The sequence below is a fragment of the Cucurbita pepo genome, unplaced genomic scaffold, assembly GCF_002806865.2.
Source record: "Cucurbita pepo subsp. pepo cultivar mu-cu-16 unplaced genomic scaffold, ASM280686v2 Cp4.1_scaffold000139, whole genome shotgun sequence".
NCBI lineage: Eukaryota > Viridiplantae > Streptophyta > Magnoliopsida > Cucurbitales > Cucurbitaceae > Cucurbita > Cucurbita pepo.
The window spans coordinates 167,370-182,619 of NW_019646439.1; the positions used below are offsets into that span (position 1 = coordinate 167,370).

The 15,250-nt window shown below is 34.1% G+C and overlaps 2 protein-coding genes across 3 annotated transcripts in view; both read right to left on the reverse strand.

The window, feature by feature from the left end:
* The window catches only part of LOC111784013 (serine carboxypeptidase-like 45), a 6,534-nt gene extending 5,430 nt beyond the window's left edge, over positions 1-1,104 (reverse strand). Inside the window, exon 1 of the mRNA XM_023664829.1 lies at positions 1,081-1,104. Coding sequence (XP_023520597.1) covers positions 1,081-1,104 — 24 coding nt within the window. The remainder of the gene's footprint in view (positions 1-1,080) is intronic.
* A 259-nt stretch (positions 1,105-1,363) lies between these two features.
* LOC111784014 lies at positions 1,364-5,014 on the reverse strand. 2 transcript variants are annotated; one of them, XM_023664830.1, is made up of 8 exons: positions 4,858-5,014; positions 4,511-4,620; positions 3,726-3,875; positions 3,554-3,635; positions 3,329-3,479; positions 2,170-2,280; positions 1,752-1,796; positions 1,364-1,650 (listed from the first exon to the last, which is right to left on the reverse strand). In XM_023664830.1, the coding sequence occupies exons 1-8, from the start codon at positions 4,961-4,963 to the stop codon at positions 1,491-1,493; spliced, it is 915 nt and encodes a 304-aa protein (XP_023520598.1). In that variant the 5' UTR covers positions 4,964-5,014; the 3' UTR covers positions 1,364-1,490. The 2 variants fall into 2 exon arrangements, with proteins under 2 accessions (XP_023520598.1, XP_023520599.1); XM_023664831.1 differs by having other exon boundaries at positions 3,329-3,393; positions 3,510-3,635.
* Positions 5,015-15,250: the final 10,236 nt, after the last annotated feature.

The window sequence follows — 15,250 nt, forward strand, 5'->3', positions numbered from 1 at the left end:
TCCTCTAGATTTATCACCTTTGCCACCTAATATGTTCGCTAATGATGCAGCTTCTTCAAGAGCCGAATACATAAAAAAAAAAAAAAATTCACAAAGACATAAAAGAAAGAATTGAAAACAAAAATAAAAAACTAGTCACGTGCAAGAATCAAGGAAGAAAGAAATTGATTTTTATACAAGGTGACTGGGTTTGGATTCATCTACAAAAGGAAAAGTTTCGAAATAAGAGAAAGTCTAAACTTCAACCACGAGGAGATGGTCCTTTTCAAGTACTAGAGCAGATCAATGACAATGCATACAAGCTAGATCTTAGAGCTGAGTACAATGTAAGTTCTACTTTTAATGTGGCTAATTTGACTCTATTTGATGTAGGGAATGAATACCTTGATTTGAGGACAAATCCTTTTACCGTAAGGGAGGATGATATGAATTCAACTACTGACCCTTTGCATGTATCCAAAGGACCGATTACAAGAAACAAGGTTAAGAAGATTCAAGAGACCTATACATTACATCTTCAAATGCTAGCTAATGTACAAGTTGAAACAAATAATTTGGGCCCAAAAATCTTTATAGCATTACCATATCAAATCATGAAAATAATAGAGTGGCTGACATTAGAAAGTGATTAGAAGATTTTTGCCTTTCGTAGTTGAACTACCAATTAAGACAATTTACCTTATTTTCTTCAATTTGTATTTATTAACTTTTATTGGTAGTTGTAGCTGGTAGATGAACTCCATTATGTTTGCGTTATCTTTTTAGCCTATTTAAAAAGGCACGTAATATTCATGTTGAGAATCAATTGAATACAAACAATACCTTTGTTGAATACAAACAAAACCTTTCTTGATACCTTTTTAGTGTTATTCTTTTCAAACCTTGCTTTAGGTTTGATGTTTAAACCGATTCATTGAATTAGTTTTGATCCAGCTAATTCTAGAGTAAATCGTCTTGAAATCTAAGAGTGACCATCATAGATTCCAAGTTCGATCTGTTATTCATCTTCTAACCAGCTCTTGGTTGGAATCAATTCGTTAAGTTAGTTTTCTTTGTGAAAGTTTGCAAGAATTCTAGAACCTTTAGCTTTGCAAAATCCAACATTGTTCGCGCTTATCACATTTTTTCATTAATTAACTAATGGTCGACCTAGCCCGTGAATTATTTCAAATCTGAAAGACTAAAATATTATTTTTAAAACTTAAAAAGGCAAAATAAACATCCAATAGACAACAATCCCTACCCTAAAAGACAAAAATTATATTTCAACCAATTTTCAAGCTAAGACTAAAAAATAATAAAATTTAAACTAAAAGGTTGATAGATAAGGAAAAGTGAAGTATTCAAATGATGGAGAGTAGCGTACCTGAAAATGCAAAACGAAGTTTGGATTAGAAGGCAGGCAATATCAGATGCCGTTTCATACTGATATGTATGCACAAATACAATTCTTTTATTCCCTTGAGTTGATTGATTGGCTGTGTCACAATTTACAAGACAATGGCCTGTGCATGACATTCCGTAACGTCCATCCTCAACGAACCCCACACTCCACTGCATCTCTCCCACTTTTGCTGCATACTTGCCAAAAATGCCTCCGCCCATGCCTCCTTCGCCCCTCCCATGCTCAGTTCATAAGGCACTGTGAAACTGATGTCCAAATTCATTTAGTAAGGCAACAGCCAATATACATCATATCTATATCTTGCATAATCATAGCTAGACATTTGAACTTTTACTTTCAAAATTACCTTAGAAGCTCTTCAAGCTGAGATCCTTTTGTGGAGGCATCATTCCTGCAGTGAGTTCAAAATGACACTCGACAAAATGTTCTAGAAGTAAAATACTTTCAATAAGCAAAAGTAGTTTCAGAAGAACCATTTACTCTATAAGTGAAAATCCATAGCTCAACAGTACGAAAAGAACTAGACTACATTATTGTTCTTCCAAATTGATTTAGAACCTTTAAGAGATTTGACCTGGATAAGAATTCCTTCATACTACGGAAGGGGCATGGCAGATATCTCAAGTATGGTACTCTTACAGAAATGAAGAAATGGTACTCTCAAGTGTGTTTTTTTTATCATGTCTAGGGTTGAAACAATTTTCCTTGAGTAGATTTTCTATTATGATCATTTCGTGGGACAAAACAAATTAGAAATGGCATACCTGCTTACTGATAGTCTGAAGATGTGAAGAGGCTTTGCAGAGAGATTGTAAGTAGCCTCAGATATGTGCTCCTTGTGAAAAAGGTATACAATTGGATAGCCAAGAAGCCATCTACACCAAATAAAGTATCGACTAATCACAAACTAAACTCAATTTATCAAAACAATGAAACTAAATCCTATATTACAAATCACATTGAATGTTCATTAATTTTCTTTTTTTCCTGTTCATGAAAACAAAAACATCAGAGAAGAGATATTAGACAAGAAGTGCAGAGAGAAACAGCCTACGGGCTGGGGTGAGCCATACAAGAGGAAGTCTACAAAGCAAGAGCTGTCAGTCTAAGATTATCATTGATCTCTTTAAAGTTATTTATTTATATTTGACGTTAATAATTCATTCTCGCCGTAGGGTCAGATATAAAAAAACAGGACAAAGCAAAATTTCTGAACCCTAAAAGCTAACAAAAAATTGCTCCAACTAGAACTAACTAGTGAAGTGCAAGTTACATAAACAGTTCTCCAATTAATTATATGTGAGGAGAGATTTTCCAGCTAAAGGATTTAAAATTCATCTGCTAAAGTCTCTTTAGTCAGAGGGTGGTTAATCTCTACTTATAAGTAAATTCTCATCTCTACCCACATCATTCCACAATTATCCATTGAGGTTCCTTGACAATGTCAACTAACATCATGTTGCGTTCCTACTACATCCAAAATTTTAAGTCAGACAATGCCATCTGGTAGGTTCTTGACTCATTTAGTTGATGTAGCACTCAAAATCCTCATACAACTAAAATGCTACAACTGAGAATATTTGCTAAAAACCACTCTAAATGGTGCGAAAGTTTTCTATTTATCATCATTTAGAGAATCAAATAAATTACAAAAGCTATGGAAAGAGTAATAAATGAATACAAGATATTTGCCTATAATAAAAAGGCAAATATGATAACTATGGTAAGCCGTAATAGAAGGCAATATTTGCCTTAATAAAATATCAAATATGATATATATGGTAAACTATAATTCAGGACTAAATATCCTTAACAACAACTAACCCCAACTCGCAGCTACAAAGCTCAAGATGCCTCTAGGCAGTTTACGAGTCTTACGAATGTAAAAAATAATAAAGGGTACTCGGGGAAATAAAGAATTACCCATTTAAAGTTGGCAGAGTGATTTCAGAATGTTCCAAATGTTTAGTAAGATCAATGACAGAAGACTGAGAATAAATCCCATGAAAAGAGGATCTGGTATTCGTTACGCGGTCTTCCCCGAGCAATGATGATGGGTCATTTTTCGTTTCATCTAGAGAAAATAAAGANTGGTATTCGTTACGCAGTCTTCCCCGAGCGATGATGATGGGTCATTTTTCGTTTCATCTAGAGAAAATAAAGATGAAAACAACTTTTGAATTGATTTAAACTGCAAACCCAGTGGGCTTTGATCAGCATCTACTAACATCTGAGGCAAAAAAGACAAAAGGTAATCACCAATATGGGTAAATGTAGCACCTCAAAAATTGAAAGATGAATATCAAAGAACACTGCAAACCTTGGGGGGATCCTGTTCAATGTCTACAAGGAGCAGTGTTAAATTGGAATTTAAACCTGATTGAACATGCTCGCCAAGTCCTTGCACATGTATCAGATATATCATATCCTCTATGATCATTACCTTAAGATTCTCAAATATATGTAATTCCTGCATCAGTTTAAGAACATCCAAATTAGAAAAGTTGCAGTGCAGGACATTAAGATAGATAAAATGGTCAAACTTTAACTTACCATACAAAAAGTACAAGCAATTTATAAAGGATTTTAACTATTTTTGCACGCTTATGTATCTTGTTTTCATAATTGTTTTTAAGGAGTAGCTCAACTGTCTAAAGTGGATACCGTACTAGTGTTAGATGAACACGACTCTCCACAATGGTATGGTATTGTCCACTTTGAGCATAAACTCTCGTGGCTTTGCTTTGAGCTTCCCCAAAAGGTCTCATACCAATGGAGTTAGTATTCCTCACTTATAAACCCATGATCTTCCACTAAATTAACCAACGTGGGACACTCACTCCCAATAATCCTCAACATCTAGCACCCCTTATATGACCACAACTTTATTGTAGCGACTGAACCTCATTCATGGAATCTTAGAAATTTGAGATTTTATATTCACTGTGAAGACAATTTTTCTAGGCTTCAGTTTCATTCCCTTCACTGAAATAACAAAGAAATTGATTCTAATATATGTCCAAACGATGTTAAGGACATAAAGACATTGAGCAGCATAATTGATAAAACAACATAATCTATGCAACCAACAAATAAGTAATAAACCTTTTGAATTAGTTCTAGAAGTGAACAAAGCCGCTGTTGCAGTTCAGGCATCTTTCCACCATAGTCTATCATTACAACTGGTCTCATTCCTGTACACAGAGCTAAGATATCTGCACCATAAAAACAAGCAGTGATCAAAGGAGGACGCGCGGACAAGAACCTGTAGCTTATGAAACTTTGTGATATAAAGCAAATGATTTTCAAGCTCGAAAACTTTTAAGTATGCAATAATCGAAACGCATCAGCATGTTGAGTATAAAATTGAAGCCATTAACAGAAGAGGGGGAAATGAAGTGGTAGGAAGCAACTAAAAATCGAAAGAGGGAGAAGGGGAACAAGAAATTGACCTATTTGGAGGCGACGCTTGGCTGGAAATTTGAGACGCCATTTGATTCGAGAAAGAGAGGAGTCTAACACCTTCAATGCTTCGTCCACTTCTCTTGCCTCCATCATTCCGCGTCATTCATCCATTCAAATGGAGTTTGATCATCAAATTTTAATATGGGTTTTTTATCCTTTCAAAATAAAAAACAAAAAATGATCGTAAATTTTATATTCTTTCTTTTATGATTTAATTTATAGTATATTTTATTTTATTTTTAATATTTAATTAATTTATATCTTCCTTATTAATAGGTATTAGTTGATAGCTTGTATCCTATTTAAAAATTATGAATATCAATGAGAATACATACTTTGGATCCAATTCTATTTTTTATTTTTAACAAAGAATCAGAGATTTGATCTTGGTATTCTTAAATATCAAAAATTTCCTCTTGAGTTAGGGTTTGGTATTCCTAATACTCCCCTATTGTCGGGAGTATTAGACCTAAAGCCAAACCCTAACTCAATCAATCTTTACGGCCCCAGTTCATCAACTAACTCAATCAGTGAAGCCTTTACAGCCGCCGATCATCCATCGTGATAAGTATCTTCAAATTTCTCACCAAGCTCAAAGGTGGCATATTCAAGATGTTTGTATTTTCTTTCCCAACCTCTCCAGTGATCCAGAGCACCAATCTTGGTGTCATTATCCAACTTCAAAACTTCATATGTTTAGTTAACACATCCTTATTATATTCATCACTTGATCAACCAGTATATTCTTTTGTTTCAATCAAATTAATTGGAACAAATTACCAATCCTGGAATAAATCATTTATACATAAATAAAGAAGCAGCTCTTCAAGTTTTGAAATACATCAGAGGCAGTCTATTCCTGAGTTTTGCATCTTTTTGGGAAATTCAATAATTTCTTGAGAAGTCTAAAAATGCAAATCAATCCTCTATTTTTTGGTTTTTGCACCTTTCTTGTAAATTCAATAATTTCTTGAAAGTCTAAAAATGTAACCAATGTGTCCGATCATCAGCAAATACTTGTTTAGAGTTAACCGATATTTTTACTATTGGGAAAACAAAAGTGTTATTGACCTACACTCTCTTTTCAAAAACAAGTTGAATGTTATTGACCTACCCTCTCTATTTTCACTACTGGAAAAACAAAAGTGTCATTGACCTACACTCTCCTCTCAAGGACAACTTGGGTGTTATTGACTACACTTGTAAAGACAACTTGGATGTTATTGACTTACAAGAAGTTTGGATGTCATTAACATACACTCTCCAACTTAAGGGGGAGTGTTGAGATATATTATTTATAGAATATATCTTAGATATTATATCTTAATATTCTTTGATTTATAGTATATTTTATTTTATTTCAATATTTAATTAGTTTATATTTTACTTATGGGTAGATTAAATTGTTAGCTTGTATCCTATTGGAAGGTTATGAATATCAATGAGAATACACCCTCGGTCCAATTCTATTTTTTATTTTTAACATAATCTTTTAGATTTATAATTCTTCCACATTTAACCATTAAGTACGAAACATTTCTAAACTTTCTTACTTATTACACCCAAACTAGATAACGCGGTCATTTAGACCATACTAAACCCTAAATTTTATTTTTAATATTTAATTAGTTTATATTTTCCTTATTGATATGTATTACTTCATCTATCTAAAAATTATGAATATTAATGAGAATACACACTTTCGATCCAATTCTATTTTTTATTTTTAATAAGGTATCAGAGATTTGATCTTGATATTCTTAAATATCAAAAATTTCCTCTTAAGTTAGGGTTTAGTATTCCTAATACTCCCCTATTGTCGGGAGTATTAGACCTAAAGCCAAACCCTAACTCAATCAATCTTTACGGCCCCAGTTCATCAACTAACTCAATCAGTGAAGCTTTTACTGCCGCCGATCATCCATCGTGATAAGTATCTTCAAATTTCTCACCAAGCTCAAAGGTGGCATATTCAAGATGTTTGTATTTTCTTTCACAACCTCTCCAGTGATCCAGAGCACCAATCTTGGTGTCATTATCCAACTTCAAAACTTCATATGTTTAGTTAACACATCCTTATTATATTCATCACTTGATCAACCAGTATATTCTTTTGTTTCAATCAAATTAATTGGAACAAATTACCAATCCTGGAATAAATCATTTATACATAAATAAAGAAGCAGCTCTTCAAGTTTTGAAATACATCAGAGGCAGTCTATTCCTGAGTTTTGCATCTTTTTGGGAAATTCAATAATTTCTTGAGAAGTCTAAAAATGCAAATCAATCCTCTATTTTTTGGTTTTTGCACCTTTCTTGTAAATTCAATAATTTCTTGAAAGTCTAAAAATGTAACCAATGTGTCCGATCATCAGCAAATACTTGTTTAGAGTTAACCGATATTTTTACTATTGGGAAAACAAAAGTGTTATTGACCTACACTCTCTTTTCAAAAACAAGTTGAATGTTATTGACCTACCCTCTCTATTTTCACTACTGGAAAAACAAAAGTGTCATTGACCTACACTCTCCTCTCAAGGACAACTTGGGTGTTATTGACTACACTTGTAAAGACAACTTGGATGTTATTGACTTACAAGAAGTTTGGATGTCATTAACATACACTCTCCAACTTAAGGGGGAGTGTTGAGATATATTATTTATAGAATATATCTTAGATATTATATCTTAATATTCTTTGATTTATAGTATATTTTATTTTATTTCAATATTTAATTAGTTTATATTTTACTTATGGGTAGATTAAATTGTTAGCTTGTATCCTATTGGAAGGTTATGAATATCAATGAGAATACACCCTCGGTCCAATTCTATTTTTTATTTTTAACATAATCTTTTAGATTTATAATTCTTCCACATTTAACCATTAAGTACGAAACATTTCTAAACTTTCTTACTTATTACACCCAAACTAGATAACGCGGTCATTTAGACCATACTAAACCCTACTATTTAGTTTTCATTGTTTGACGTTCAAAAACTTGATAACTTAAAAATTCAACTTTTGGTAATGCATCTAATTTTCACATGACAACAAGTGTAAAATTATTTGAACGGGAAGAACATAGCGAACAAAATAAAAAAATAAAATAAAAGAAATCCACATTGGCACGGTGATTGTCGCACACGTTTCCATAAATAAGTTATTAGAAGAATTTGAGTGTAGCAATGGATTTTGGAACGAGGAAGAACTTACATTCTTCTAAAGGGTATTTATATGACCCTTTTATAGTTGCATGCCATATTAGGCTCATAGGGTGTCACAACCGTACTAGGAAGAAAGTAGATTGTGACCCCAAGTGTAGATAGATAAGAGTCGACATATAAGTGGCGCTCATCCAACCACGTTAGGGTCGAGACAAATAAGTGTCATGATTCGAGTGAGGATGATGATGAATCACTTAACACACAAGAAAGAGTTCATGAAAGCCAAGTTGAGGTATAAACAAGATTGGAGGCAACAGTGGCGATAAGAGTGTCAGAGATAGGCTCGAAGAGGACAAGATAGGGTTCTAAGGTATAACCTCAAAAGTTGGGGTTTTAACATAAGTTTCAGTATACAACTTTAGAATTAAAGTATGTCTATATGAAACATGAAAACTTATCAAATTTGGTGTCAATCAAACACCCGATTAATGTTGCACGAGGCCTATACAATTTGCCAAAATCATATCTACTTACCAAAACTATCTCAAAATATACTATAGAGAGAGGCATGGTGTTAACTCTCCACCACCATTGAGTCGTGTGACCTACTTAAGCTACCACATGGCACATGCATGTGTCATAGTGTGAATGAGCGTTGTATGAAGAACATCTTGGGCATCTTCCTTTAAAAATAGATTTCGAGTACAGTGTTGAACGATATGGGTGTGTCAACACTGCAACCCAACTTTTGAGTCAGAGGTTGGTATATGGGATTGTTCTCTAATTCGATATCTAGTAACGACTTGACAACATAGACCTAAGTGGTCATATTGAATCCCTAGGAACCATCACAAGTATAGCTAACCTACAATTGAACTAGAATGTTGTGTCANATCTACTTACCAAAACTATCTCAAAATATACTATAGAGAGAGACATGGTGTTAACTCTCCACCACCATTGAGTCGTGTGACCTACTTAAGCTACCACATGACACATGCATGTGTCATAGTGTGAATGAGCGTTGTATGAAGAACATCTTGGGCATCTTCCTTTAAAAATAGATTTCGAGTAGCCAACAAAGCCTAGAAGAAGGTGAATGAACGATATAGGTGTGTTGACATTGCACCCAGCCTTTAATCAAATGTTGGTATATGAGATCATTCTCTAGTTCGATATCTAGAAACGACTTGGTATAGACACAGGAGAGTTCATGCCTTGATAGTACTCAAATTGATGGATGTTTGAGGGGTCCCAATGATAAAATAGACTCATAGGTTGATTCTCGACAAGCGTATCCAAGTGAGCAACAAAGGTTGATGACATATTAGACTTGGGATGGTCATGTTGTTGGAAATCAAAACAATGAGATGAAAGGGGAAGTAACATTTGAAGGATCTTAACCTAGAGTGGAAGCGAGGTCAAACCAAGGTCAAACCTTAAGACTTGACCTAGTGTAGAGATAAGTCATCTAGAGTCACAATGAGTGAACATGCATACACGATGAGCATGTATGACCAAACAAGTTTAGTTCTTTCATGAGTTGGGTTCACTCGGTAAAGGAGAACCTCTCCTAAACTTTGACGAATTTGCTAAGCCAAACAAAAAGTAGTAATGGAGTTTGAATTTCCCTTAAGGCTTGTCATGAGTGTGTCAAGATCATGATGTCATACAGTTGAAAATGTATGACCATAATAGTTGGTATCAAAGAGACACTTTTCGAATAATAAAGTTAAAAATGAACTTAAAGGGTGTAATGAAGACCTCACAAGTGATCGTGAGTGCCGGATTGGACAGGGTAATTATGTAGCCAGAATCATAAATAGATTTGTAGGTCAAAAGTTATACTCCTTGAGGTTGGAAAGAGTCTTTCCGGGTATGAAGCAAGAACCAACCTCATTTGCTAAGAGCTTGGGGTTCCAAAAATGGGCAACAAATAATCAGAATGTGTATCAAGTAGGGTGCCTTCCAAAGAGCATAGGAGGAATAATGTTAATCTCAGACGACCCAACTTTTCACACATGTATCGATCATAAACGTCACTTAATACTGAAACTTTAGAATTTAAAACATATAAAATAAACTAAAAATATTTGAGAAAATTATGCTAGGGTACCCTTTCTATAGAAAATTTAAAGACATGCAATTTTGGCTAAAAATTGTGCATTTTGCCCTCATTGTTTCCTATTTCATTTGTTGTCTCATATTTTAAAAAGGTAAAAATCTCCTATTTCATTTGTAGCATTCCGTGACTCTAATCTCTCGAAAAGTCGATCGTTACCATTTATAAGTTTAATTTTTTAAAAGATAAAATTAAAAAAAAAAATGTTATCAAACAATGCCATAAAAATCAATTTTTATTAATTCATCCAAGCCTTGTGTGTCTTACTACAAAGTGTTGCTCTCACAAATGAAAAGAAAAGGCTAATTCCAATATGGATGCTCTAATGACATTTTAAAAAAACATAAAATAAGATCCTAAACAAATAATCCCTAAAAATCTTATCTAAACTAAAACAAAAATAAAATAATCAAAAATACTAATTCTCTAAAATAATTAAGCAAACACTTTGTAACCCTCATTGGATAACATTTAGAGAAAAATCACATTTTCGCTTAAGAAGCACTTTGTCATTGTCATTGAGAATATTTGCTAAAATCACCATGTCGGAATGGTGGTGAAAGTTCTCGATTTATAATCATTTACGAAATCAAATAAATTATTATGGTGAACCGTAATGGAAGACCAAATAGCATATCAAATATTTGCCTATAATAAAGTGTCAAATATGATACCTATGTTAAACCATAATGGAAGGCTAAATATCCTCAATCATACAAGATATTTGTCTATCATAAAGGGTCAAATATGATACATATGGTAAACCATAATTTAGGACTAAATATCCTCGACATCCCCCGCAAGCTGTGTAAGGTCGCTATCATAAACATATCATAAACATTGAATGCGGAAATACTTCATTTAAATCCCATAAAACGTAACCTTTATCTTAAAACACAGCCATGGACTTACGTGTTTCGAAAACACCTTTAAAACGACACAACAAAAGACTAAATAAAATAAATAAACGTTTAAATTAAAAACATCCTATTCTAGCCCAAATCTAAGAAAATAAATATCACTACTCTATGCATGTGCCATGGTCTCGAGTTGCGATGCCGTCATCAGCAGTACATCGAAAACACCTTTAAAACGACACAACAAAAGACTAAATAAAATAAATAAACGTTTAAATTAAAAACATCCTATTCTAGCCCAAATCTAAGAAAATAAATATCACTACTCTATGCATGTGCCATGGTCTCGAGTTGCGATGCCGTCATCAGCAGTACATCGAAAACACCTTTAAAACGACACAACAAAAGACTAAATAAAATAAATAAACGTTTAAATTAAAAACATCCTATTCTAGCCCAAATCTAAGAAAATAAATATCACTACTCTATGCATGTGCCATGGTCTCGAGTTGCGATGCCGTCATCAGCAGTACATTGAAAACACCTTTAAAACGACACAACAAAAGACTAAATAAAATAAATAAACGTTTAAATTAAAAACATCCTATTCTAGCCCAAGTCTAAGAAAATAAATATCACTACCCTATGCATGTGCCATGGTCTCGAGTTATGATGCCGTCGTCAGCCGTACATTAATGTCTTGCCTTAACTTAAAAATGTAGTAGCACATGACTTGAGTATTTAAAGAAATACTCAGTAAGTGACTCCACTATTGGGAGTTAAATGCAAGAACATGCGAATGCAATGATGGACCTATCATTTAAATCTATTTTCCTACGGTATTATCCTAATGGGTAATTTGAATGTGTACCATATACTCTACACACAGCCCATACATGCGAGTATGGACTCACCAGTCAGTTCGCACACCGCTGGGCCACCTTCCTTGTCAAGCGAGCATACTGTGTGAGCTCCTTAGGCCAGACACCCGTTAGAACTAGTAACCATCACGGCAGCATTAGGTTAACCATAATGATCGTACCCCTGCCTAACCGTCGCAGCATTATGATAAACATAATGATCGTATTCCTGCTCGGTCATCGCAGCATTATGATAACCTTAATGATTGTATTCCTGCCTCGTAATGTACGCGTTCGTACTATCGTGAAGTGTAAGGTGTATCCCCCCATGCATGAAGTCCCAACATTTTTCATTTTCATTATTATTTAATACAACCCCGCTAGCGTTCCGTACACCTCATATCATTTTTCATATCACTTATCATATCTTTCATGCAAACGCTGGGGTTGTATTTCATGCTAGTTCGTCGTTTTTGCATGTTAATCATATCATATCATTCAAATTACATAAGTGTATCATATCATAATATTTCATGCTTTTAGACATAATCATTTTCATCATATACATATCATCCCATAACATATCGCATCACAATATATCATATCATAACATGTCAACTTATCAAATATCTCGTACCATAACATATTTCCTATCGTCTTCATATTATATCACAATATATATACATCTATTATTCACATGTCGCATCATAATCATATCATATCGCAAACACTTCGTGGTCTTATCGTTCCCTAACTTATCATAGCCTTAAACATTCTTATACCTATCGTAGTTATATTGTTACATGAACGTACCCTAACGCTATCGTTCTATTAATCTATCATAATCTCATCCCTTTCTACTCATATCCTAATCATATTCTTTTATCAATCTCTCATATCTANTTATTTGCAAAGCACTTCTAGACGTAACCTAACCTTAACGTTTCGTGAACACATCTTACTTCTATCGTTACATTACGTTTAGTGCATCCTTCTTGTATCATATCTCAAACATATCATTGAACACATCAAATTGTAAATATTTTCATACAATTCACATATTATAACATAACATAAACATAATATAAACATATTGATTCACAGATAATTCACACATATCAGTATATATGACACGTGCAGAACCACAGGCACGTGTTAACATCAAATATTGTCGATAGTAAGGTCACTACCTGATTATCTTAAGTTGTTGTCACGAATATATCCTTAATGAAAGTTCGATCATGTCCCTTGAAATCCAAGTCAACCTATGTGAACCTATGACATCAATTTCAAGTTTGAACTCTATAAAATTATTTCTCTAATTTACGTTCGTCCTTAAAAGTCTTGAAATGTTATATAATTGTATTTTTATTAAAAATCTTATTTTGACAGAGTTATTTAAGTTATTCAGTGTGTCCCTCTGTATTTTCTTTTTCTCTATATTNCCGATCTATCCCAATCTTTTGTTCTCTTTGCAACATTTTTGTGTCCTTTTTAATTTTGTTCACATGTATTCCAAATTTCTAGTAGATCTCTGTTTTCAAATCTTTCCTTATCTCCATGATATAAAGTTAATCTAATATTACTAACATGATTTACTAGAATTAGTATAAATGATTGACATTTAGTTTCTAACTAAAAGCTAAACCATTGTAATGATTGAATGAAGATTTAACTATAATGACTTTGATTTCTAAAAAAAATAGGATAAAAGAAAATGAAGATTTAATATATACCTGATCAGATCTATCTTCACGTAAATCTCCATCTACAGGTGAATCTCAACTGGGTAGAGGTCATTCTCATTTTTTCTTAAATCTAATCATGGTTGTTTTTTTGTTTCTTTGGAGTAACTATGACTTTCTAGGTAAGTATGGGTTGAGGTGAAGGAAATAACTAGAGGTTAGTGGAGAGGAGTGGAAAAGGATTGTTTCTCCTTTTTTTTTTTTTTATTTATTTTTATTATTATTTTTAACTTAATATTTTTTATAATTATTTTTATTTGTTTATTTTATTTTATTTATTTATTTATTTGCTTTAGCTGAGTGTGAGATTTGAACGAGAGTGAAGCACACCTTTTGTGAAGATGTCAACAACTTGGAGATAGGAAGGTGCATACTGTGTGCGAGGTTGGCTAGCAACAACAAGTTCCCTAAGAAAATGATAATCTTAGCATAACGAAGAATACGTTTGACAACAAAAAAGTGATTTGGGCATGCGAAAATTGAGAATTGACACATGGGCAATATCTGGGCGCGTAATGGTCAAGTACTGAAGGGCGCCAACAAGAGATCGATAGAGAGTAGAATCACAGAAAGGAGAACTATTAATAGTCAGGTGTTAGAGAAGCAACTATGGGGGTCGACTATAGAGACGCAAGGTAGAGGCTTCAAAATTAGGGCGATGACTCTGTTATGAGAAAAGGGCCAGAGACAAAGAGAGAGGGATTTGATGGTGGCTGTGAAAAAGGAAGGGTAGGCGTGGTGGCAGTTAGAACAAGAAAGGAAGAAGAGGGCATAAATTGAGAATGCGGACTTTGGGATGTATTTTAGACAAAGAAAGAAAGAGAGGGACGAAGACGAAGTGGGGTCTGTGCCTTGTAAACTGGTTTGCTATCGAGCAAATGAACACTGAGTAAGAATATCTCGAGTATATTTTAACTGACTAATAAAGAGACCATCGTAAATGGGTGAAGCTTCAAAACAAAAAATAAGAGTAAATAAAAAATATACTAAGAAAACTTCACAACAATTAATGCCAGTAATGAAATCCTAAGATCTGCGTCTCTAGAGGAGAGCCAAGAGTGAAAATAGACCGATTGCATTTAAAGTAGTAGAGTAGAGGAAATTACAATCATGATGATAGACCCAGAGACAACGATTCTATTCACAGCACCACCATTGTCAAGAGTAGAGGTCTGCGACGGAGCCAGAGTAAGAGGAGTCAAGATCGAGGGATTTGCAACTTAAGTTTGCACGGGTGACTCCGAAGGAGCAGTAAGTGGAGCTAGTGGAGAAGTAGTCGGCGCCATAGCAGGTGGTGAAGTTCCGATGGATGGAGAGGGAGACATGCCCCCTCGAAGCAAGGGACGAAGACAGTGTTGAAACTAGAAGAGTCACCACAGTGGGCGAATGATGTGATTTTGCCAAGGAGGCCGACACCGACTTGGTTGGCAAAGAGGCCAGTCCGCGCGCAGAGCCTGGACCCAAGAGTCGGCAATTAAAGCCAATGCCCAGATTCTGGAAGTAAATCTCTGCAGAAGGTCGATGGGCTTGTCGAGATTTCGTATATTTCCGATGAGAACGCTGATGAGGATTTTGAGGTTAGGGTTTCTTTGAAGGATGAAGAGCCGATGGGGAAGAAAATGAAAAAA